The sequence below is a fragment of the Grus americana genome, chromosome 4 (assembly GCF_028858705.1).
Source record: "Grus americana isolate bGruAme1 chromosome 4, bGruAme1.mat, whole genome shotgun sequence".
NCBI classification, from domain to species: Eukaryota; Metazoa; Chordata; class Aves; order Gruiformes; family Gruidae; genus Grus; species Grus americana.
Genome location: NC_072855.1, coordinates 29,601,531 through 29,616,379, shown reverse-complemented (window position 1 = coordinate 29,616,379; position 14,849 = coordinate 29,601,531). Strand labels below are relative to the sequence as shown.

Genomic DNA, 14,849 nt, shown 5'->3' with positions numbered 1-14,849 from the left:
GAGTACCTTACGGAGTAGGCGAGAGGCAGCAGATCCGAGGGTGAAACTTCATAGCATCACTGAAGGGTGTTGTCCGATGCATGAATAGCAAGAAAATCCTTGATGGGAGCAAAAATCTGTCCTTGCCAAAGTGCAGCCACCAGTCTGAAGACAAAAGGAGGGTTGCTGAGAATAACTTGCAGAAGGCTAAGGAGATTTCATCGTATAGGTCCTAGGGTGGTGTGTTCATAAAGCTCTGTATCGTTTAGTAAAACCTGGAGTTTTACTGAGTTCTTGCAAGACCATTATTGGGAGGCCTTATTGGACTTACAGAGTATTTACCATAGCTTTATTAACATGTGTGGTTTTTTAATTAATATATGGACTACTTGAGGGAGCAACGGAATGGTTCCCTAATGAATTTGTTACATTAATTTCCTTCAGAAAGCACATCTGAGCCTAACTCAAATTCCTCCTGCAATTAATTTCTGTAATTTATTCTAGTAAGTGCTGCAGTTTTTCCCTGTAATTGTTCACTGAATTGACAGGTTTAATTCCATGTAACATGAGAGCCTGCAGTACCAAGTTTGCAGTGCTTCATAAAAGTTGATATTACAGGTTGTGCCATTGGATTTTGGCAAGAAGAGGGCAATAAAATATTCCTGTAAAGTAGAAATGTCCAAGTGACAGATATTGAGGCCAAAATTTAAAAAAAAAAAAAAAAGACTCTCCAAAGGTAAGTCTTAAATCCATATTTAATCACGTAGGTAAGTGGCCAGATTTTTACATGTGTAGCTTCAGAGCTTGAGATCCAGCGAAGTACTTTTAGCCACGTGGGTTGTGCGTGCCTTGCACACCCAAGACCAGTTTCCAGAAGAGGTTCGTACACTTGAGGCCAGCAACAAGCTTTCCAAGCACACCGCTGGCTCTTGCCATCCCTCCTCAGTGAGCTCCAGAGCTCACAGGATGTGTCCCTATATCATAAATACCAGATCTGTGCTGAACTGCCCGTGGAGACATACATATGCGATCCCTGGATGCTCAGCACAGCTAAAGTTTGGACACTTATTTAAAAGCTGAAGTGGAGATTTAGGATTTTAAATTCTGTGTAACCATATGTATTCATACCTACTTTTTCGTAAGAATCTTAGTGCATGAATACATCAAAACTACTATAAAACATATGGCCATGGGTATGCATATACATGCTTTTAGATTTATCTGCTAGAAAAAGAAGGGCCCCCATTGCTATGCTATCATCTAAAGTATAAAAATAGAAGATTTTCATTAGTTTAATATCATAGCGCTGTATTTTGAGTTCTGACCCTCAAGGCACCCTATATCTCTGTTCTTTCTCTGTCTTTCGCTGACAAGCAAATTAATTCTGCATATCTTGAAAATAGCTTTCGTAATGCAATCCTGATGCTGGATTTTCTTTTCTTCGAAGTACCAATTTTCTGATTTAGTCTGTGCTTCAGTGTGTGCTTCTAAAACAGCTTGGCTACTCTGCCAGCTCCACTCCAGGGGTTGCAGGCTTTATATTGGTTTATTTCTGTAAAAGGGCTACAGAGAGAGCCTAAGGCTCTCAAGCCTAAGTTAATACCAATAAAACAGAGTGGAGTGGTAAACTTTCAGCTTTCCTAAATTTTTAACTTTGTATGAATCATAGCCTTTCCGTGATGCCTTGGAAGTATCAAAGACCTTCACAAAGTATTAATAATTATCACACTGCTTTAGAGAAAGAACAAGTTTGTTTATAATGCCTGGTCCACACACCAAAAGAGAGAAAACACAGTGAAAGGTTTTCTGATACACAGGTCTGAAATTCTCATTTGTTGCATTCAGGGAGGGAATAATCAATCACATGCCACTATATAATTATAGTTCTTGTGGGTTCACAATGTCTGTGAACTTTTCTTAAAGTACTTTCTATTTCAGAAATCAGCAGAAAAACTGGTCCAGTTGGGTTCTTGGGTCCCCCCAGACTGTAGAGAAGAGGATCTCCATTCTCCTCTTTTCAAGCTTGTTGTGAAAATGTATTAGTTCTGTTACTAATGCTTATGCAGATGCATAGTAGAGAGATGTGCTCTCTCTGATGAAAAAGTTCAAAAGTATGTAAAAAATAAGGGCCGGCAGTCTCATCCTGTTAGGCACTTGATGCAGCTGCTGACGTCTGACTCCCCCCAAATTCAGCACAAGGGGATGGAAGCAGAACAGAAGCAGTATCAGTGAGGTCAGGCACTGCTTACTGCAGAGCCGGGTTGGGTTCTTCTTGGGATATCATCAAGATCTTGGGTAGGTGCTTTAAAGTCTTTAGTCCCACACTGTTTAATGGTGATTTTCTTTTTTCCACAATTGGGCTTCTTCAAGTCTGACAGGAAAGCAATATCCTCAAATTTCATTTAAATGCTTTTTCCCATATATAATAGGGCCTGAGATTCAAAGGCATTCATTCAGCATGCTCTCTAATGCCATCTAACTTCCCGTGAAAAAACAGTAACAGGAAGAGTTGTTTTAATTAGCACACGAGCTGCGCAGCACCTAATGTATTCCACCTCTTCATTGTTGTAAAAGGAGCAGATTTCTTGGTAGCATGGAGCAGCAGAGAAGAGGGATTGTGTTCTGCTCTCCATATGCGCACACAGCCCCATTCACGGGGAAAGTGTGAACGGGAGGTGATTTGTAGCAGCGTGCCATTTGTACGACACAAGCTTCTGTTGTTCTCCAGGCTGGAGAGAAACCTGGCTCCCCTCTGCAAACCTACTGCAGTGCGACAGGTACGCAACAGCCTTTGGAGATTTTTGTTACTAATGTCAACAATAAGATTGCAAAGAAACCTTTTTTTTTTTCATATATATTTTAAAAAAGAAGAACTGGATGTCAGACTGGAAAAAGAGAGCCATGACTTCCCCAGACACATGATTTTTCTTGATCGGAAGTCCCAAGGAAGCCACATTTTAGAGAAACCTTTGAAAGTACACCTCTTCTCCCTCCATCTCGTCAGCCTTCAACTAGCACCCGACTGGAGCTTCAACTCCCAGTGTCCCCCTGCTCCAAACTGCGTCCAGCACCACGCTCTGGCATGGAGACTGGAAGCACACATTGAGCCAGTGCTCCTTGAGATATAAACTCCGGTCTGGGGGGAGGCACGGCTGAACACGGAGGGTGAGGAGCTGCTGGCACACTGCACGGCACGCCAGGGCTCTTGTTTTGGTTGGGGCGACGCTGATGAAGTGATGTGGCCTGTTAAACAGATGGTGAGGGTGAATGATTTCATGGCCTCCTCCAGCCCACGAGTGTGTCAGCACAAGCTGTAAAGCAAAGCCCGAGCTCCAGACGGCATTTCCCTGGCAATGAGGTTCGAGTGGTGAGTGATGAGAGGCTGCGCTTTGCTGAAAAATTGCTCAAGAGAAGATTGACTCGGTAAGAAAAAGCAAAGCGGGACGCACCAGGCCAGGCAAGGTGAGGAGCATCTCGGGGGCTTCCAGCCATGAAGCCAGACCGTGTCCACTGGAAACTGCCCTGCAGTTGCGGAAGTGGGAAGTGAGAAGCTGGTTAGAAACTTCTTGGTCAAAAGAATCTTGTTAAAAAGAGAGTGAGAGAGAAGTGATGCCAATGGGAGAGGAAAACAAATATTTCTTTTCATGAGAAAAATAACTGTAGGGCCAAAACAAAAGACTTTTGAATGGTCCAAGAAAATAAACAATTAAGAAAAAAAGAAGAGTGTCCAAAGCAAATCAAACTTGATGTGATTTTTACCTTGCCTGAACTTGTTCAACTCTTGGGACTTGTGTTTGCTAGTGAAAGGAAACTTTGCAGAGATGGCTTGGCTAAAAGCAGTGGCTTTTGCTGAGAAAGGATTGAAGAGAGGACAAATAAAATGTAACTACTTACATTAGCTAGGAGCTACTTCTCTCTCATGTGGCTAAAACAGAGAAAGCTTGTTTCTCAGAGAGAAGAACGTAATGAGATCAGGCTCTTCATTTTATTTTTTCTTTGCAAAATATTTTATAAATGTTTACTATTAAATATGCACAGCCTCTGAGTTGGGAGCTAACAGGGACTGCCTCATTTTCTCATTCCTATGTTTTCCCACGGGCAGGGTAAACGCACACTGACAATACAAGATCTCCTCTGAATATTTTGCCTGTGCTAGTGATAAGTATAAACCAGGATTTGTCACCGCAGATTCTATTTATCGACCTCATCTGCCCAGGAGGTGTTCAGTTTCACTTTTTTCAGCTGTTGGACACTGTTCCCTTGCACATAAACCAGCACAAGATCACTCGCAGGAGCCATCTCTCTGATTTGAAGAGCACCAGTGGAGTGGGATAATGTACTGCAGAGTGGGGTTCATGTTCAAGGCTTTCACTGACAAGACACAGGCTCCTCTGCCAAATGAAAAACTTTGGTCAATCAGAGTATCAGAGCACACAGATCTTGCACATGCATAACAACAAAAATATTTATCTAAGTTATTTTGCACTCATTTAAAAAAAAAAAAATTAATAACTTCCAGAGCCCTGTCCAAAAATATATGAGTGTCTGTCTTAGAATTACAACATGGGAGTCACCGAAACCCAGTTCATGTTCGCTTTGTTGCTTTGTGGGATCTGATGGAATCAGTCCTCAGCAGCTTGGTCCGATGTAGCCCTGCACAGTCATTTTTTCTGTTCTGCTGTACCAGCTGGGGATCTGACTTGGAGCATTTCAACAAATAATACTCAGACAAATGACAGCTCAGTGTCTAATTACCATATTGTAGGACTAGCTTCGGACCTCTATGAGTGTGTGTGTATGTGTATATATTATATATATATTCTGCTGTACAGAATGCAAGGATGTGAATGAGTGATCCAGATTAGCTAACTATTAGGACGTCCCTGTAAATTTTGAAAATTTGTACTGCCTTTTTTGATGTTTCTTTGGTGCATAAGAACTCCATCTTCTGTCAGTTGTAGATGAAAGTTTGTTCAGAAAAAATCCCCCCAAAAAAATCCAGACACAGGTGCTGGGACCTGTGGGGAGACCCCGTCCTCTCTGCAGGATTCTGCGCAGATATAGAGGTTTGCCGGTGCAGGACTGATTGCAGGATTTGGACACACAAACCGCTACAGCGGCATCCCCCTGAGAAGACACGGGAGATAAGCAGGAGTGAGTGTGTGTTTGTGTGTGCACGTGGCAAGAAGGGTTATTTTGTGCTGGATCTTCCACCACAGCGACGAAGAGTCAAGCGAGAAGAGAGGTGGGCAGAGATGTCAAAAGGTATAGAGCTGTGTTGACAGGGCAATACAAATACCAGGTGACCCAGTTATCTCTCACTTGGATACTTCTCATCAGCAGGTCAGCTGAGAACGCATTTATTCTACACCTCTGTGCAACGTAGGTCCTGTGGTGAGGGGTATGGAGCCCAGATTAAGAATTTCTCTTTGTCGAGGCACTGCCTGGCCACCTGGAGGGACCTTTTACGTGGTCCTTTAAATGGAGTTTGGCCTCGGTGGAAGATAAGCATCATATCTTAGCAGAAGTGCTTTGGGAAAATACATTAAAAGTAGTAACTGTGCCACTTTGAGGGATAAGGACTTTTTTATGGCAATACAGCTCTTTCCAGTGTGTGGATATCATTTCCGCTGTATTTATCACAGCCCATTTTTCTTGTTGCAAAGGTAGGAAATGCATTTGGAGTCAGCAGGCTGCCAGCCGGTGCCTGGGTACGATGCCTGAGGAGCAATTGCCCGCTTCATGGCTGTTTCGCCCCAAGGAGACCAGCAAACCAGCTGGCTCCGTTCCACATGGGGCTTTTCTTCAGGGCTGGCTAGCATGGGATCTTCTGTTTGCTGTGGAGACCAAAACATACCCTGCACTGCTGAAATTGCTGTATGATTTAGGTTACAAATGTGGTCAGAGAGGTGCTGTTCACTTTGCTTGCTGTCTAGGATTTATGCCTTCTTGCTTAGCTGCAGTCCTGTGCCATGCTGAGAACACGCTGCCTAACAAGCCCTTGAGTTTCTAGAATATAACATGATGAAAATAATTTAAAATTTCCTCCCAGTTATCCTTTTCCTACTGCTTATTATCAAAACACTTGAAAGTTTTTCACTAGCTCAGTTCCACGTTTCTTTATTTCTTTAGGCTGTGACTCGTCACTGAACCTGACATCTCAGAAAGCGACAGATGCGGTGGACGATATCTTTCGGTCCCTCAGGGATATCGCAAGAGCTCGAATGCATATGAAACAGTTTAATTCCATACATAATCCAGGCAACAACACCCACCAGGCAAGTGGATCTTTCTTTTCCCTGCGTATGTTATTTCTCTAGCATGCTGTCAAAATTACAGCACTAATTTTGCTGACGTGCTAATCCTATACATGTTCTGCCCATGTGGAAGATATTTAAGTACAGATCTTATAATTGACCTAATCATCAAGAACTTCCTCAAGTTCTTCACCCAAACTCAGGCATATCCATATCAATGTCAACAAAGAACTGTCTGAGGAAGAAATTTGGGATTTGCTCTGCAGCACCATGAAAGGCAGGGCTAGGTCAAGATGGTGCTGGACTAAGACCGCTCATGGCATAGCAAAGCAGGATGCCTGCATCCATACAGCAACTGTATTTCTGTGTATTTTCTCTCCCATCTCTGCAAGTGTGTGAGGCAGACCCATTTGTAAGTAGTTGAATAATGCAGCTTTTGTTTCTGTACTATGAACACATGAAATATGACATTACTATAGGTCATCAGGACTAATATACAGTGGTTTTCTCTCTGTCTCCCCCAAAGTGTGGGGTTTTTTTCAGTTAAAAACAGAGTTTTACAATGGAAAACACATACCGTGATTTAGAGGGAGACTGTAAAACTTTGATTACAGCCTTGAGCCAGAAAAAAATCCTTCCAAACTCACAGGTACGCTATGGACCAGCAAAGGGATGTAGTTCGAATTAAGCAATGCTTTGTAACAACAGGAATCAGGAGTGTTGCAAAATGTTGCTGGAAATCTAAGGTGGAAAAAACCTGTTACTGAAGTCTCCTGGCACTTAGGACCAGTCTGGTGTCTGAAATGGGGAAAATTGTTAAACATTTAATACAGTTCAGTGGGGAGTCAGTCGGATGATAAGAAAATACCCTCTAAAAGTTTCCTGGAAGTGTAATTAGCATCAGTATGTTCTTTGGATGTAACCCAGGTTGTTTGCTTAGGGCTAAGTGTTGGAACGCAGCAGGGGATGTATTAACACCTTGCAGCCCCCTAATCTGGCCATGCGATGGATTTAATAGCTTGAATAGGACCAACCTTCTGCTGAGGGCAGTTCAGGAGGTTTAGAGTAGCAGAAATAAGCAGGCAGTACAGGTTTTTTCCATCATACATACAGCTCTCTACGAACGGACCTCTCTTTTGACTGGCAGGTGTCAATACATGGGTTGTGTGCAATCAGTTCAGCTGCTCTGGAGAAGTAATGCCCTTCCCACGGCCGTATGGATCCCTGCCCGGCTTAGTGCTATGGGAATGGGTTTAGCCTATAGGTGTTTTTCCGCTTTATCTGTTAGGAGCTGGGAAGCCTCCATTTCTTGTTAAGACTCAAAAAAAGGTTTCTATCGATAAGTAAGTGGGAATTGGATAGCCTCTTAGAAGGACTTTTTGTAGCATTGAAGTTTATATGTCTTCCATAAAATGATGAATGTTTTCATCAGGTTATCAAACCAGTTCATGCAGGGGCCATGCAAGAGGAGAGTATTTATTTTCCTGATTTGTAACTGCTGTTCTTTTCCTTTCATCTAGATCTTGAGTATATTCCGCCCTCCCTCCTTCCCTTCCTCCATCCCTTTCTCCCTCCTTCCATCCCTTCCTCTCCTTTTCTCATTCTCTCTCTTCCTCTCTCTTTTTCTCTCTCCTTTTCTCCTTATAGTCATGTCTGAGGTATGTCCCATAGCCGTCAAGGTTTTTAACAACTGTTTTAAACACAATTTGTGCCCTGTCAAAATTTAAAAACTTGATAGAAGTTTCATTATATGAGTTAGAAATCAATGCAGCTATTGGGGGTTGTGTAAAAAAATAAGGTAAAAACTCCCTAAAAGTTTAATAGATGAATTTCAAGTCATAAAAGATTTTGAAAATATTTGAAACTATCGTAGCTAAAAAAAGGTAAGTGATCATAGTATCTGCCTTTTAGTATCTATGTAGCCGAACTGGAGCATTTTGAAGGGCACTGAGTTTTGGTGCTGAAAATTCAGACATGCAAAATCATAGCACATTTTTAACATCTTTTGAGTGCATAGTTTTGTCTGAAGTCAGATAATATTTTTCCTTTAATTTTGTGCAGTAAGCCTCTCTGCTTAGCTGTGATTTGATCTCTACTCCAAAAATACTTCATTCCTAATGTCTTTCTGTTCCTCATCTATGAAGATATTAAACAGATTTTTATACATAGGACTTCATGCCTGCATGTGTATTTTCAAACAGTTGTTTATTGCATGACTAGATTTGACACAAATCTTGGCATGTTCTCCTAAAAGATCTTGCAGCTCATGTCTGCTGTAATTTGCTTTGTTGGCTCAATTAAAAATTATGCACGTGTTGTGAGAAGAACTAGATGAGTTGTATAAATCTTCGTTGACATGATTGTTTTGTTTCTCACTGTAAAGCGTTGCATGAAAAACATTTCTTTAATTACTCCAGAAAATTTTAGTTTCAAGCCAAGCAGCTTGCTTTTTATTTTCCATCCGTTTTTATGTTTGTCTTCAATGATGTCTCTTGTAGATATCATCTTTACAAAATCAATGATGTTACACTCAATTCCCTTAAGAAATCTAGGGGATGATGTATACCTGAGCTGGTCTCAAAGGAAAACAAATGTGCTCATTTGAAAGCTGCTGATTTTCTAAGACCGTTGTGCTTCCTGACATGATTGTGATTCTGTTGCAGTTTGGGCAAAGTTGAAAGCAGCAAAACAAAACTCCATGTGTAAACCAAGTACGGTCGACTTTTCATTAAAGAGCATCTTTCCACAAGTCCCTAAAATTTTTCTCTTAGAAACTTTTTCTGGATGGCAGAGTTGTTTAAACCTCAGTAAGGGAATGTGGAAATTTCTAGGCTACTAATTCCTATTCAGCAAAGGATCCTGAAGAGGATGCAAGGTGGATCCATTGGAAGTGGATCTTCCAGGATACTGACCATTTGTACCTTTACATGTTCCACTTTTCCTGGACCCTAACTTCTCTGAAGCTCTGATATGCAGGATATCGGTGGCGTTGTTTGACTTATTTTCCTCAAGGTTTTCCACAGGAGGAAGTATTATGTAGAGTGCCCTGGCCATGGAACCTGATGGACTAAAAGGGACTCCTTAGCTCTGCTCTCCCATGAGGGACAAACAGGCAGGTTGGCCTCTTCCCAGCCCTGCTGATATCCAGGCTTCAGTGCTGACATGACGCCTGTGGGAAGGCAGGAGTGGTCAGTAAGCAAGCCCTCCTAAAAATCCCTATTTAAGTGTTTGAAAATCATTACAAAGGGAATGAGATCTTCTGGGTGCACGATGGGCAGCAGAGTGTCATCCCTATTGCTATCCCTTTCTGTACCACCTCCAAAAAGATTCCTAGAAGCCGCCTTTCTTCCGTGCCTCCTTTTACTCATATAATACACATGGGCCAGAGTAAATGTGTGGCTGTCTTGCTGGCTTTTGATGCTGTTTGCACCATTTGCGGTCAAGGTCACAAAGATGCTTCGATAATTTTTTAACTCTCTGAATGTTTTCCTTTCTAGGATAATTATTTTTGTTACCTTTAATGGAAATAAAATGTCTAGAAGAACATCACAGCAAATCTAAACAGCTTTACCCACAGTGCGTTGTTCTTTTTGTGCAGGCTTCTTACAAACCGCTGCTGAAACAGGTAGTGGAAGAGATCTGTAATGCTGATCGACCTGATCCTGTTGATATTGAGCACATGTCATCAGGCCTCACCGATCTCCTTAAAACTGGATTCAGCATGTTCATGAAGGTAAACCAGGCTTCCCAAACTCATCTGTAAGATTTTCCTGAGGTCTAGCATCATATGGCAGTAGTTGATTTTATGTATGTGAGTTGATATCGTTCAGCAGAACGTCAGGGGAGGTTAGGAGAGGTAAATCCTTGCAGGGGGGCTGGGAATAGCTTGAGGCACCACATAGCAGGTACAGTACAGATGGGTAGCACCTGCTGAACAAAACAAGAGGAATGGAGCAGACTGGACACCTAAATAAGGGTGATGCTGGACACCTAAATAAGGGTGATGCTGGACACCTAAACAAGGATATGTCTGGGAGGAGGCAATGTGGCTTTGCTAAAGGGAAGTCTTACCTCACAGAGCTTTTGGAGCTCTTCAGACACACACAACAAGTCAATTGATAAGCAAGTGCAAATTCATATAACCTACCTGGATTTCCAAAAGGCATTCTGCAAGGCACCTCATCAAAGGATTTTAAGGACACCGAGCAGCCTTGAGATAGGAGAGAACTAAGTATGAACAGTGAGGTCTCACAGGGAAGGAAGGTTGTCAGAGGAGCTCCATATTCAGTGCCTTTTCTATAACTTCATAAGGTTCAACTTCCAGTGGGGAGGAACGAAACCTGTTAGTCAGAAATTGCCTTGTGGATGCTCTTAGCATGTTTTAAGACAGTCTTTCTATAAGAGCTTACTCTGCTTTACAAATTAGCCTATGCTAAGTGTTCATTCAGTGTCTACAGAGGTGAAGTGTGGAGTAGCTAGCATGCTGTACATTCAGCTCTGTCTTCCTGCATATCCTGAGTTCTCCATTCAAGACTATTATGCAAGACTATAAAGTATATTACTGCAGTATGTACCTGTAAGCACCTGCATCTCTGCTAGTAAGAAAAATATCCTACTGTGAGGAATATATAACAGATGAGCAAGTGAACCTTATGTAGGATGAATATTTCATAGGCATCATCACATACCTTACAAATGTATCCACGCTTGCTCGTTTAGTTTGTAGCCTGGCTCGTTAGCAAGTGCTTGCTTATTACATGAATGAGTTTCTGACCAGCCTGTATTTCTCACACAAGAGGATCTTCTCCACCTTCAGCACTGTAATTATTTCATTAGTTTCCTTATATTTTTATTTCTTCCTCAGTGCCTGAATATAAATGCCAACTCACATAAACATGCTTTGGTAAGTGATGGACTCAGACGTGTTCATCCAGAACAGACTTTTAAAGATACGTCTCATCCAGAAGTTGTTTCTTTGATGGATGTGTTTGTTTTGAAGCTTAGGGAGGGTGAAGGGAAAAGGCCTCCCTGCACAAGGATTCCTGTTTTGACTGCTGTTCTAGAGCACATGTGGTTCGTGAGGATCTGAGCTTGGTATCATTGATACCAAGTGGTTTGCATGGCAGTCTAGTTTCTGGTATCAATGTGTTTTTCTTTTTTCAGTTATTCATCTAAATGAATTGGTTTCTGGTTGGTCATAAATACCAGATGTATTGGTGCTGGTGTCCTGGTTGGCAGAGATAGCCCTTGCGGGGCAGAAGTTGTTTCTGCTGACTTTCCTCAGAGGAAAAGGCTGTGTTTTGTGAGCTTCCATGAGAACAAACCTGTCCTTCAACCCCTTCCTGCTTCAGTTTTAGAGTTTTATTGACCGCTATCACCCTACTTTCCCACCTCCTCCTGTCCCTTTCCTCCACGCAGTCACATGTACCAGCAAAGAGCCCTCTAACCACCAGCATCCTGAGGAAATGCGGTCGTGGTGGGCTCGGAGCTGGAGAGAAGACTGATGTCCAGCTGGGATGCTGTGCTAGCTCAGGGAACCATTCTTCTCTCTTCCTTCAGGCATCTTCACTCGATGTAATGGTTTTGCTTTTTTGTTGATTAGTCTTTCTAATTGCCCAAGATAACTGTCCCAGTTTTTTTAACGCATGGCATTGTGAACTGAAAGTGAATTTCACTTGAGGATTTTTGCAAAATTCAGATTTCACAGTAAACGCAATTCAGAGGCCTCAGAAATGTCCCAAAACAACTGAACTTTAGAAGGATCCCAGAAGATACACGTTGCTTTTGTTGCAGTCCATTTCAGTTCTTCTGTACCACAGAAATGAGCTGTGTTTAGCTACACACAGCCAGTTCCCTCAAAAGACAGAGCCTTGGGTGGTTGTATTATCAAGCAAAAAAATCTTGGCAGAAACTTGCATTCTTAACAGAGCCAAATATTTTGTACCAAAAGTATTGTCCTCCTTCAAAACACTTGTGCATAGCATAACAAAATTACAGATTCCAAGACCCTTGTCAGTGCAATTTTAATTTAATTTAGAGTTTGCATGCCTAATAGTATTTTTAATATGCATTTCTGGAATTTGTGGTTTGAACTTTAGTCTTCTGAAAAATAATAAGTTTTATATAGGCACCATGTGTTTGGATCTAGGTTTATTTTGACTGAAGGAAATGATTTGTCAAGACATTTTCTCTTTAGTATTGCCATGAAAGCTTGTGTTTTCTGGTTAATGATCTTATACTGGGTGTCCTTTCAGTGTGTCCAATGTTATGCATGCATGTTTATGATGAGTTTGTTGTCTCTAGGAAAGATACTAGGAAATAGAGGCTTTATTCAATAGCAAGCTTCTGAAGTTCGAGCTCTTCGCGTACATCTTGGATCATTCAGAAGCTTCATGATATGGGGTGGCGACAGGGTTAAGAAGAGCAAAGATCCATGAAAAGAAATAAAACAGTAATTCCTGTATTACCTTGAAATGCCGTAGCGGAGTGTTTTGTCAACTTTTATCTTCACCATCTTTGTGAGCAGTTATTTCTTTAACCTTGTGTCACTGCTTACAGCAATTATGGCATTAAATACTCTAATATTTTAGCAAGTAATAGGTCTATCTGACCTGCTTTGTCAGGAAATATTTAGGTCTTACTTAAACTCCTCATGGTGTTTGTAATAGGAATGGACTTTTTTTCATTTGAGACTGGCACTGTTATATGCAGATAGTAAGAAGTGAGTAGTGTGATGTGGGAAAGTGCATAAAGAAAGTCTTCGTAAACTCTGATATATCCATTTATTTGGTCTGTTGGCATGAATGGAAAATTGCTCAATATCGCACCAGAATTGCAGGACACCCTGCTGAATTGTAGTATATGCTATCTGTGCCATCACCTCAGTGAAGATGGCTGGCAAAGTGGGGGCGATTAAGGGAATAAACACCCTGTACATAAACACTCAGCTCACTAACAGATCTGTCTAAGGCTTTTTGTGCTGGTTTCAAACTCCCAGGGAGTTGAAGAGCTCCCTGCCTGGGGAGCACCATTGAACAGGGAGCCCTGTGTAGTCAAAGGCCAGCTAGCCTGGAGAGAGAGCACGCCATCCCCCCCATGCTTGCTTCAAAGGGAAGAGTCTCTTCTGAAGGTTGCCAGTCAGAAAGCCTGACGGAGCTGCAGGGTGAAAAACTGCCCAAAGACTAAATATAGGGCAGCCACAATAAGGAAGAGAAGAAGAGCTGTACCCTGAGGAGGCAGAGCCACAGGGATCAAAGATAGCTGCCGTGGTGGTGAAAGCAAAGGAACTGCGCTCCGCCCAAGCACAGGTTGATGACCACTTTCATTCTGTCGAGTGAATGGTGTCGAAAACCTACGCTTGTGGAAGGAGAGGGGGCGGAGAGTCTAAAAAGGAGCAAATCAAACTGTTCTCACTGTCACTTTTCAGAGCCAAACATTTGGAGTGTTTCATACTCAAAGGTGGTGTGACAAGAGCAATTGCACAGGCTCCATTGACATCACTCCCAAAGACTGGAGCAAGGCATTGTCAGAGGAGTGTGTTTTATCAAGAAAGAAAGAGTTCACTAGGAAACAGCAAAGTAATCAAACTTCTAGAAGTGGTTAAGAGGAAACTGATGTAAACCATCACCTTCACGTTTAAAATTAAAATGCGGTTTTATAAAGTCTTAACTGAAGTGGAATGACTGTGCCATTTTAATGATAATTGGGGAAAAATGAAACAAGTATTTTGTTTGAGCTAAAGTTTCTCTATATTAGTTACAACCCAGTTGTAGAAGTATTGAAAACTCTGAAGTGAAACAAGCTAGAAACTGATTTTATACAGTAATGAACCTGATTTATTTTCATTGGATGAATTGTAAAGGATTATTCGCTGGACTGGTGAAAACACATTACTTAACGATTCTTTCCATTGCTGACCTCAGGCAGGGATTCTAGCATGTTTAGGCTGGACTCCTTGCTTCTGCTGGGTAGTAATTCACCCCTCGTTCCCTAAAGCCCCATGCATATGTCTGTCCAAACTGTGCATCCACCCACGTACTTTCCTCCCACTCTAGGAAAGGGAGGAAAGAAATGAAGGAATGGAGGGAGAAGCCCTCAGACCTCATGAGAAACTCCTCTAGGTCTCAATGGAAGCCATGAAGACTCCATTTCCCTGGAAACAGTTCATTAGTTTTAACTGGGCATCATCTCCATTGATTTCACTTTCAGCTGCTACATAAACCAGCGTTCTATGAATATTTCTTTCTAAGCTTCCTTATTAGTCCTCCTCCAGCAGCTCAGGGAGCCAATCACTGCCAGTCCATAGGTTTGGAGTTGGACTGAGCAACTACAAATAATGCTTTCCTTCATCTTACAGGTGAATCGCCCTCACCCTGGTGATCATCCTCTTCTGATTATATTTATGGTTGGTGGAGTGACAGTCTCCGAGGTCAAAATGGTGAAGGATCTGGTAGCAACACGCAAACCTGGTACCCAGGTAAAAACAGCTCTAAATGTACAGTTCATATCTGAACAAAGACTAAGAAAATTCATCAGAGAATGTTGGCTATAGCACTGGTACCAAACCTACGCAAAGACAGAGCCACATGGACAGGAATGGTGTTAGGACTTTGC

General features: G+C 42.0%; 1 protein-coding gene across 1 annotated transcript in view; it reads left to right on the top strand.

The window, feature by feature from the left end:
• SCFD2 (sec1 family domain containing 2) overlaps positions 1 to 14,849 on the top strand; it is a 199,163-nt gene that overhangs the window by 178,684 nt on the left and 5,630 nt on the right. Inside the window, exons 6-8 of the mRNA XM_054824851.1 lie at positions 6,112 to 6,257; positions 9,835 to 9,969; positions 14,593 to 14,712. Coding sequence (XP_054680826.1) covers positions 6,112 to 6,257; positions 9,835 to 9,969; positions 14,593 to 14,712 — 401 coding nt within the window. The remainder of the gene's footprint in view (positions 1 to 6,111; positions 6,258 to 9,834; positions 9,970 to 14,592; positions 14,713 to 14,849) is intronic.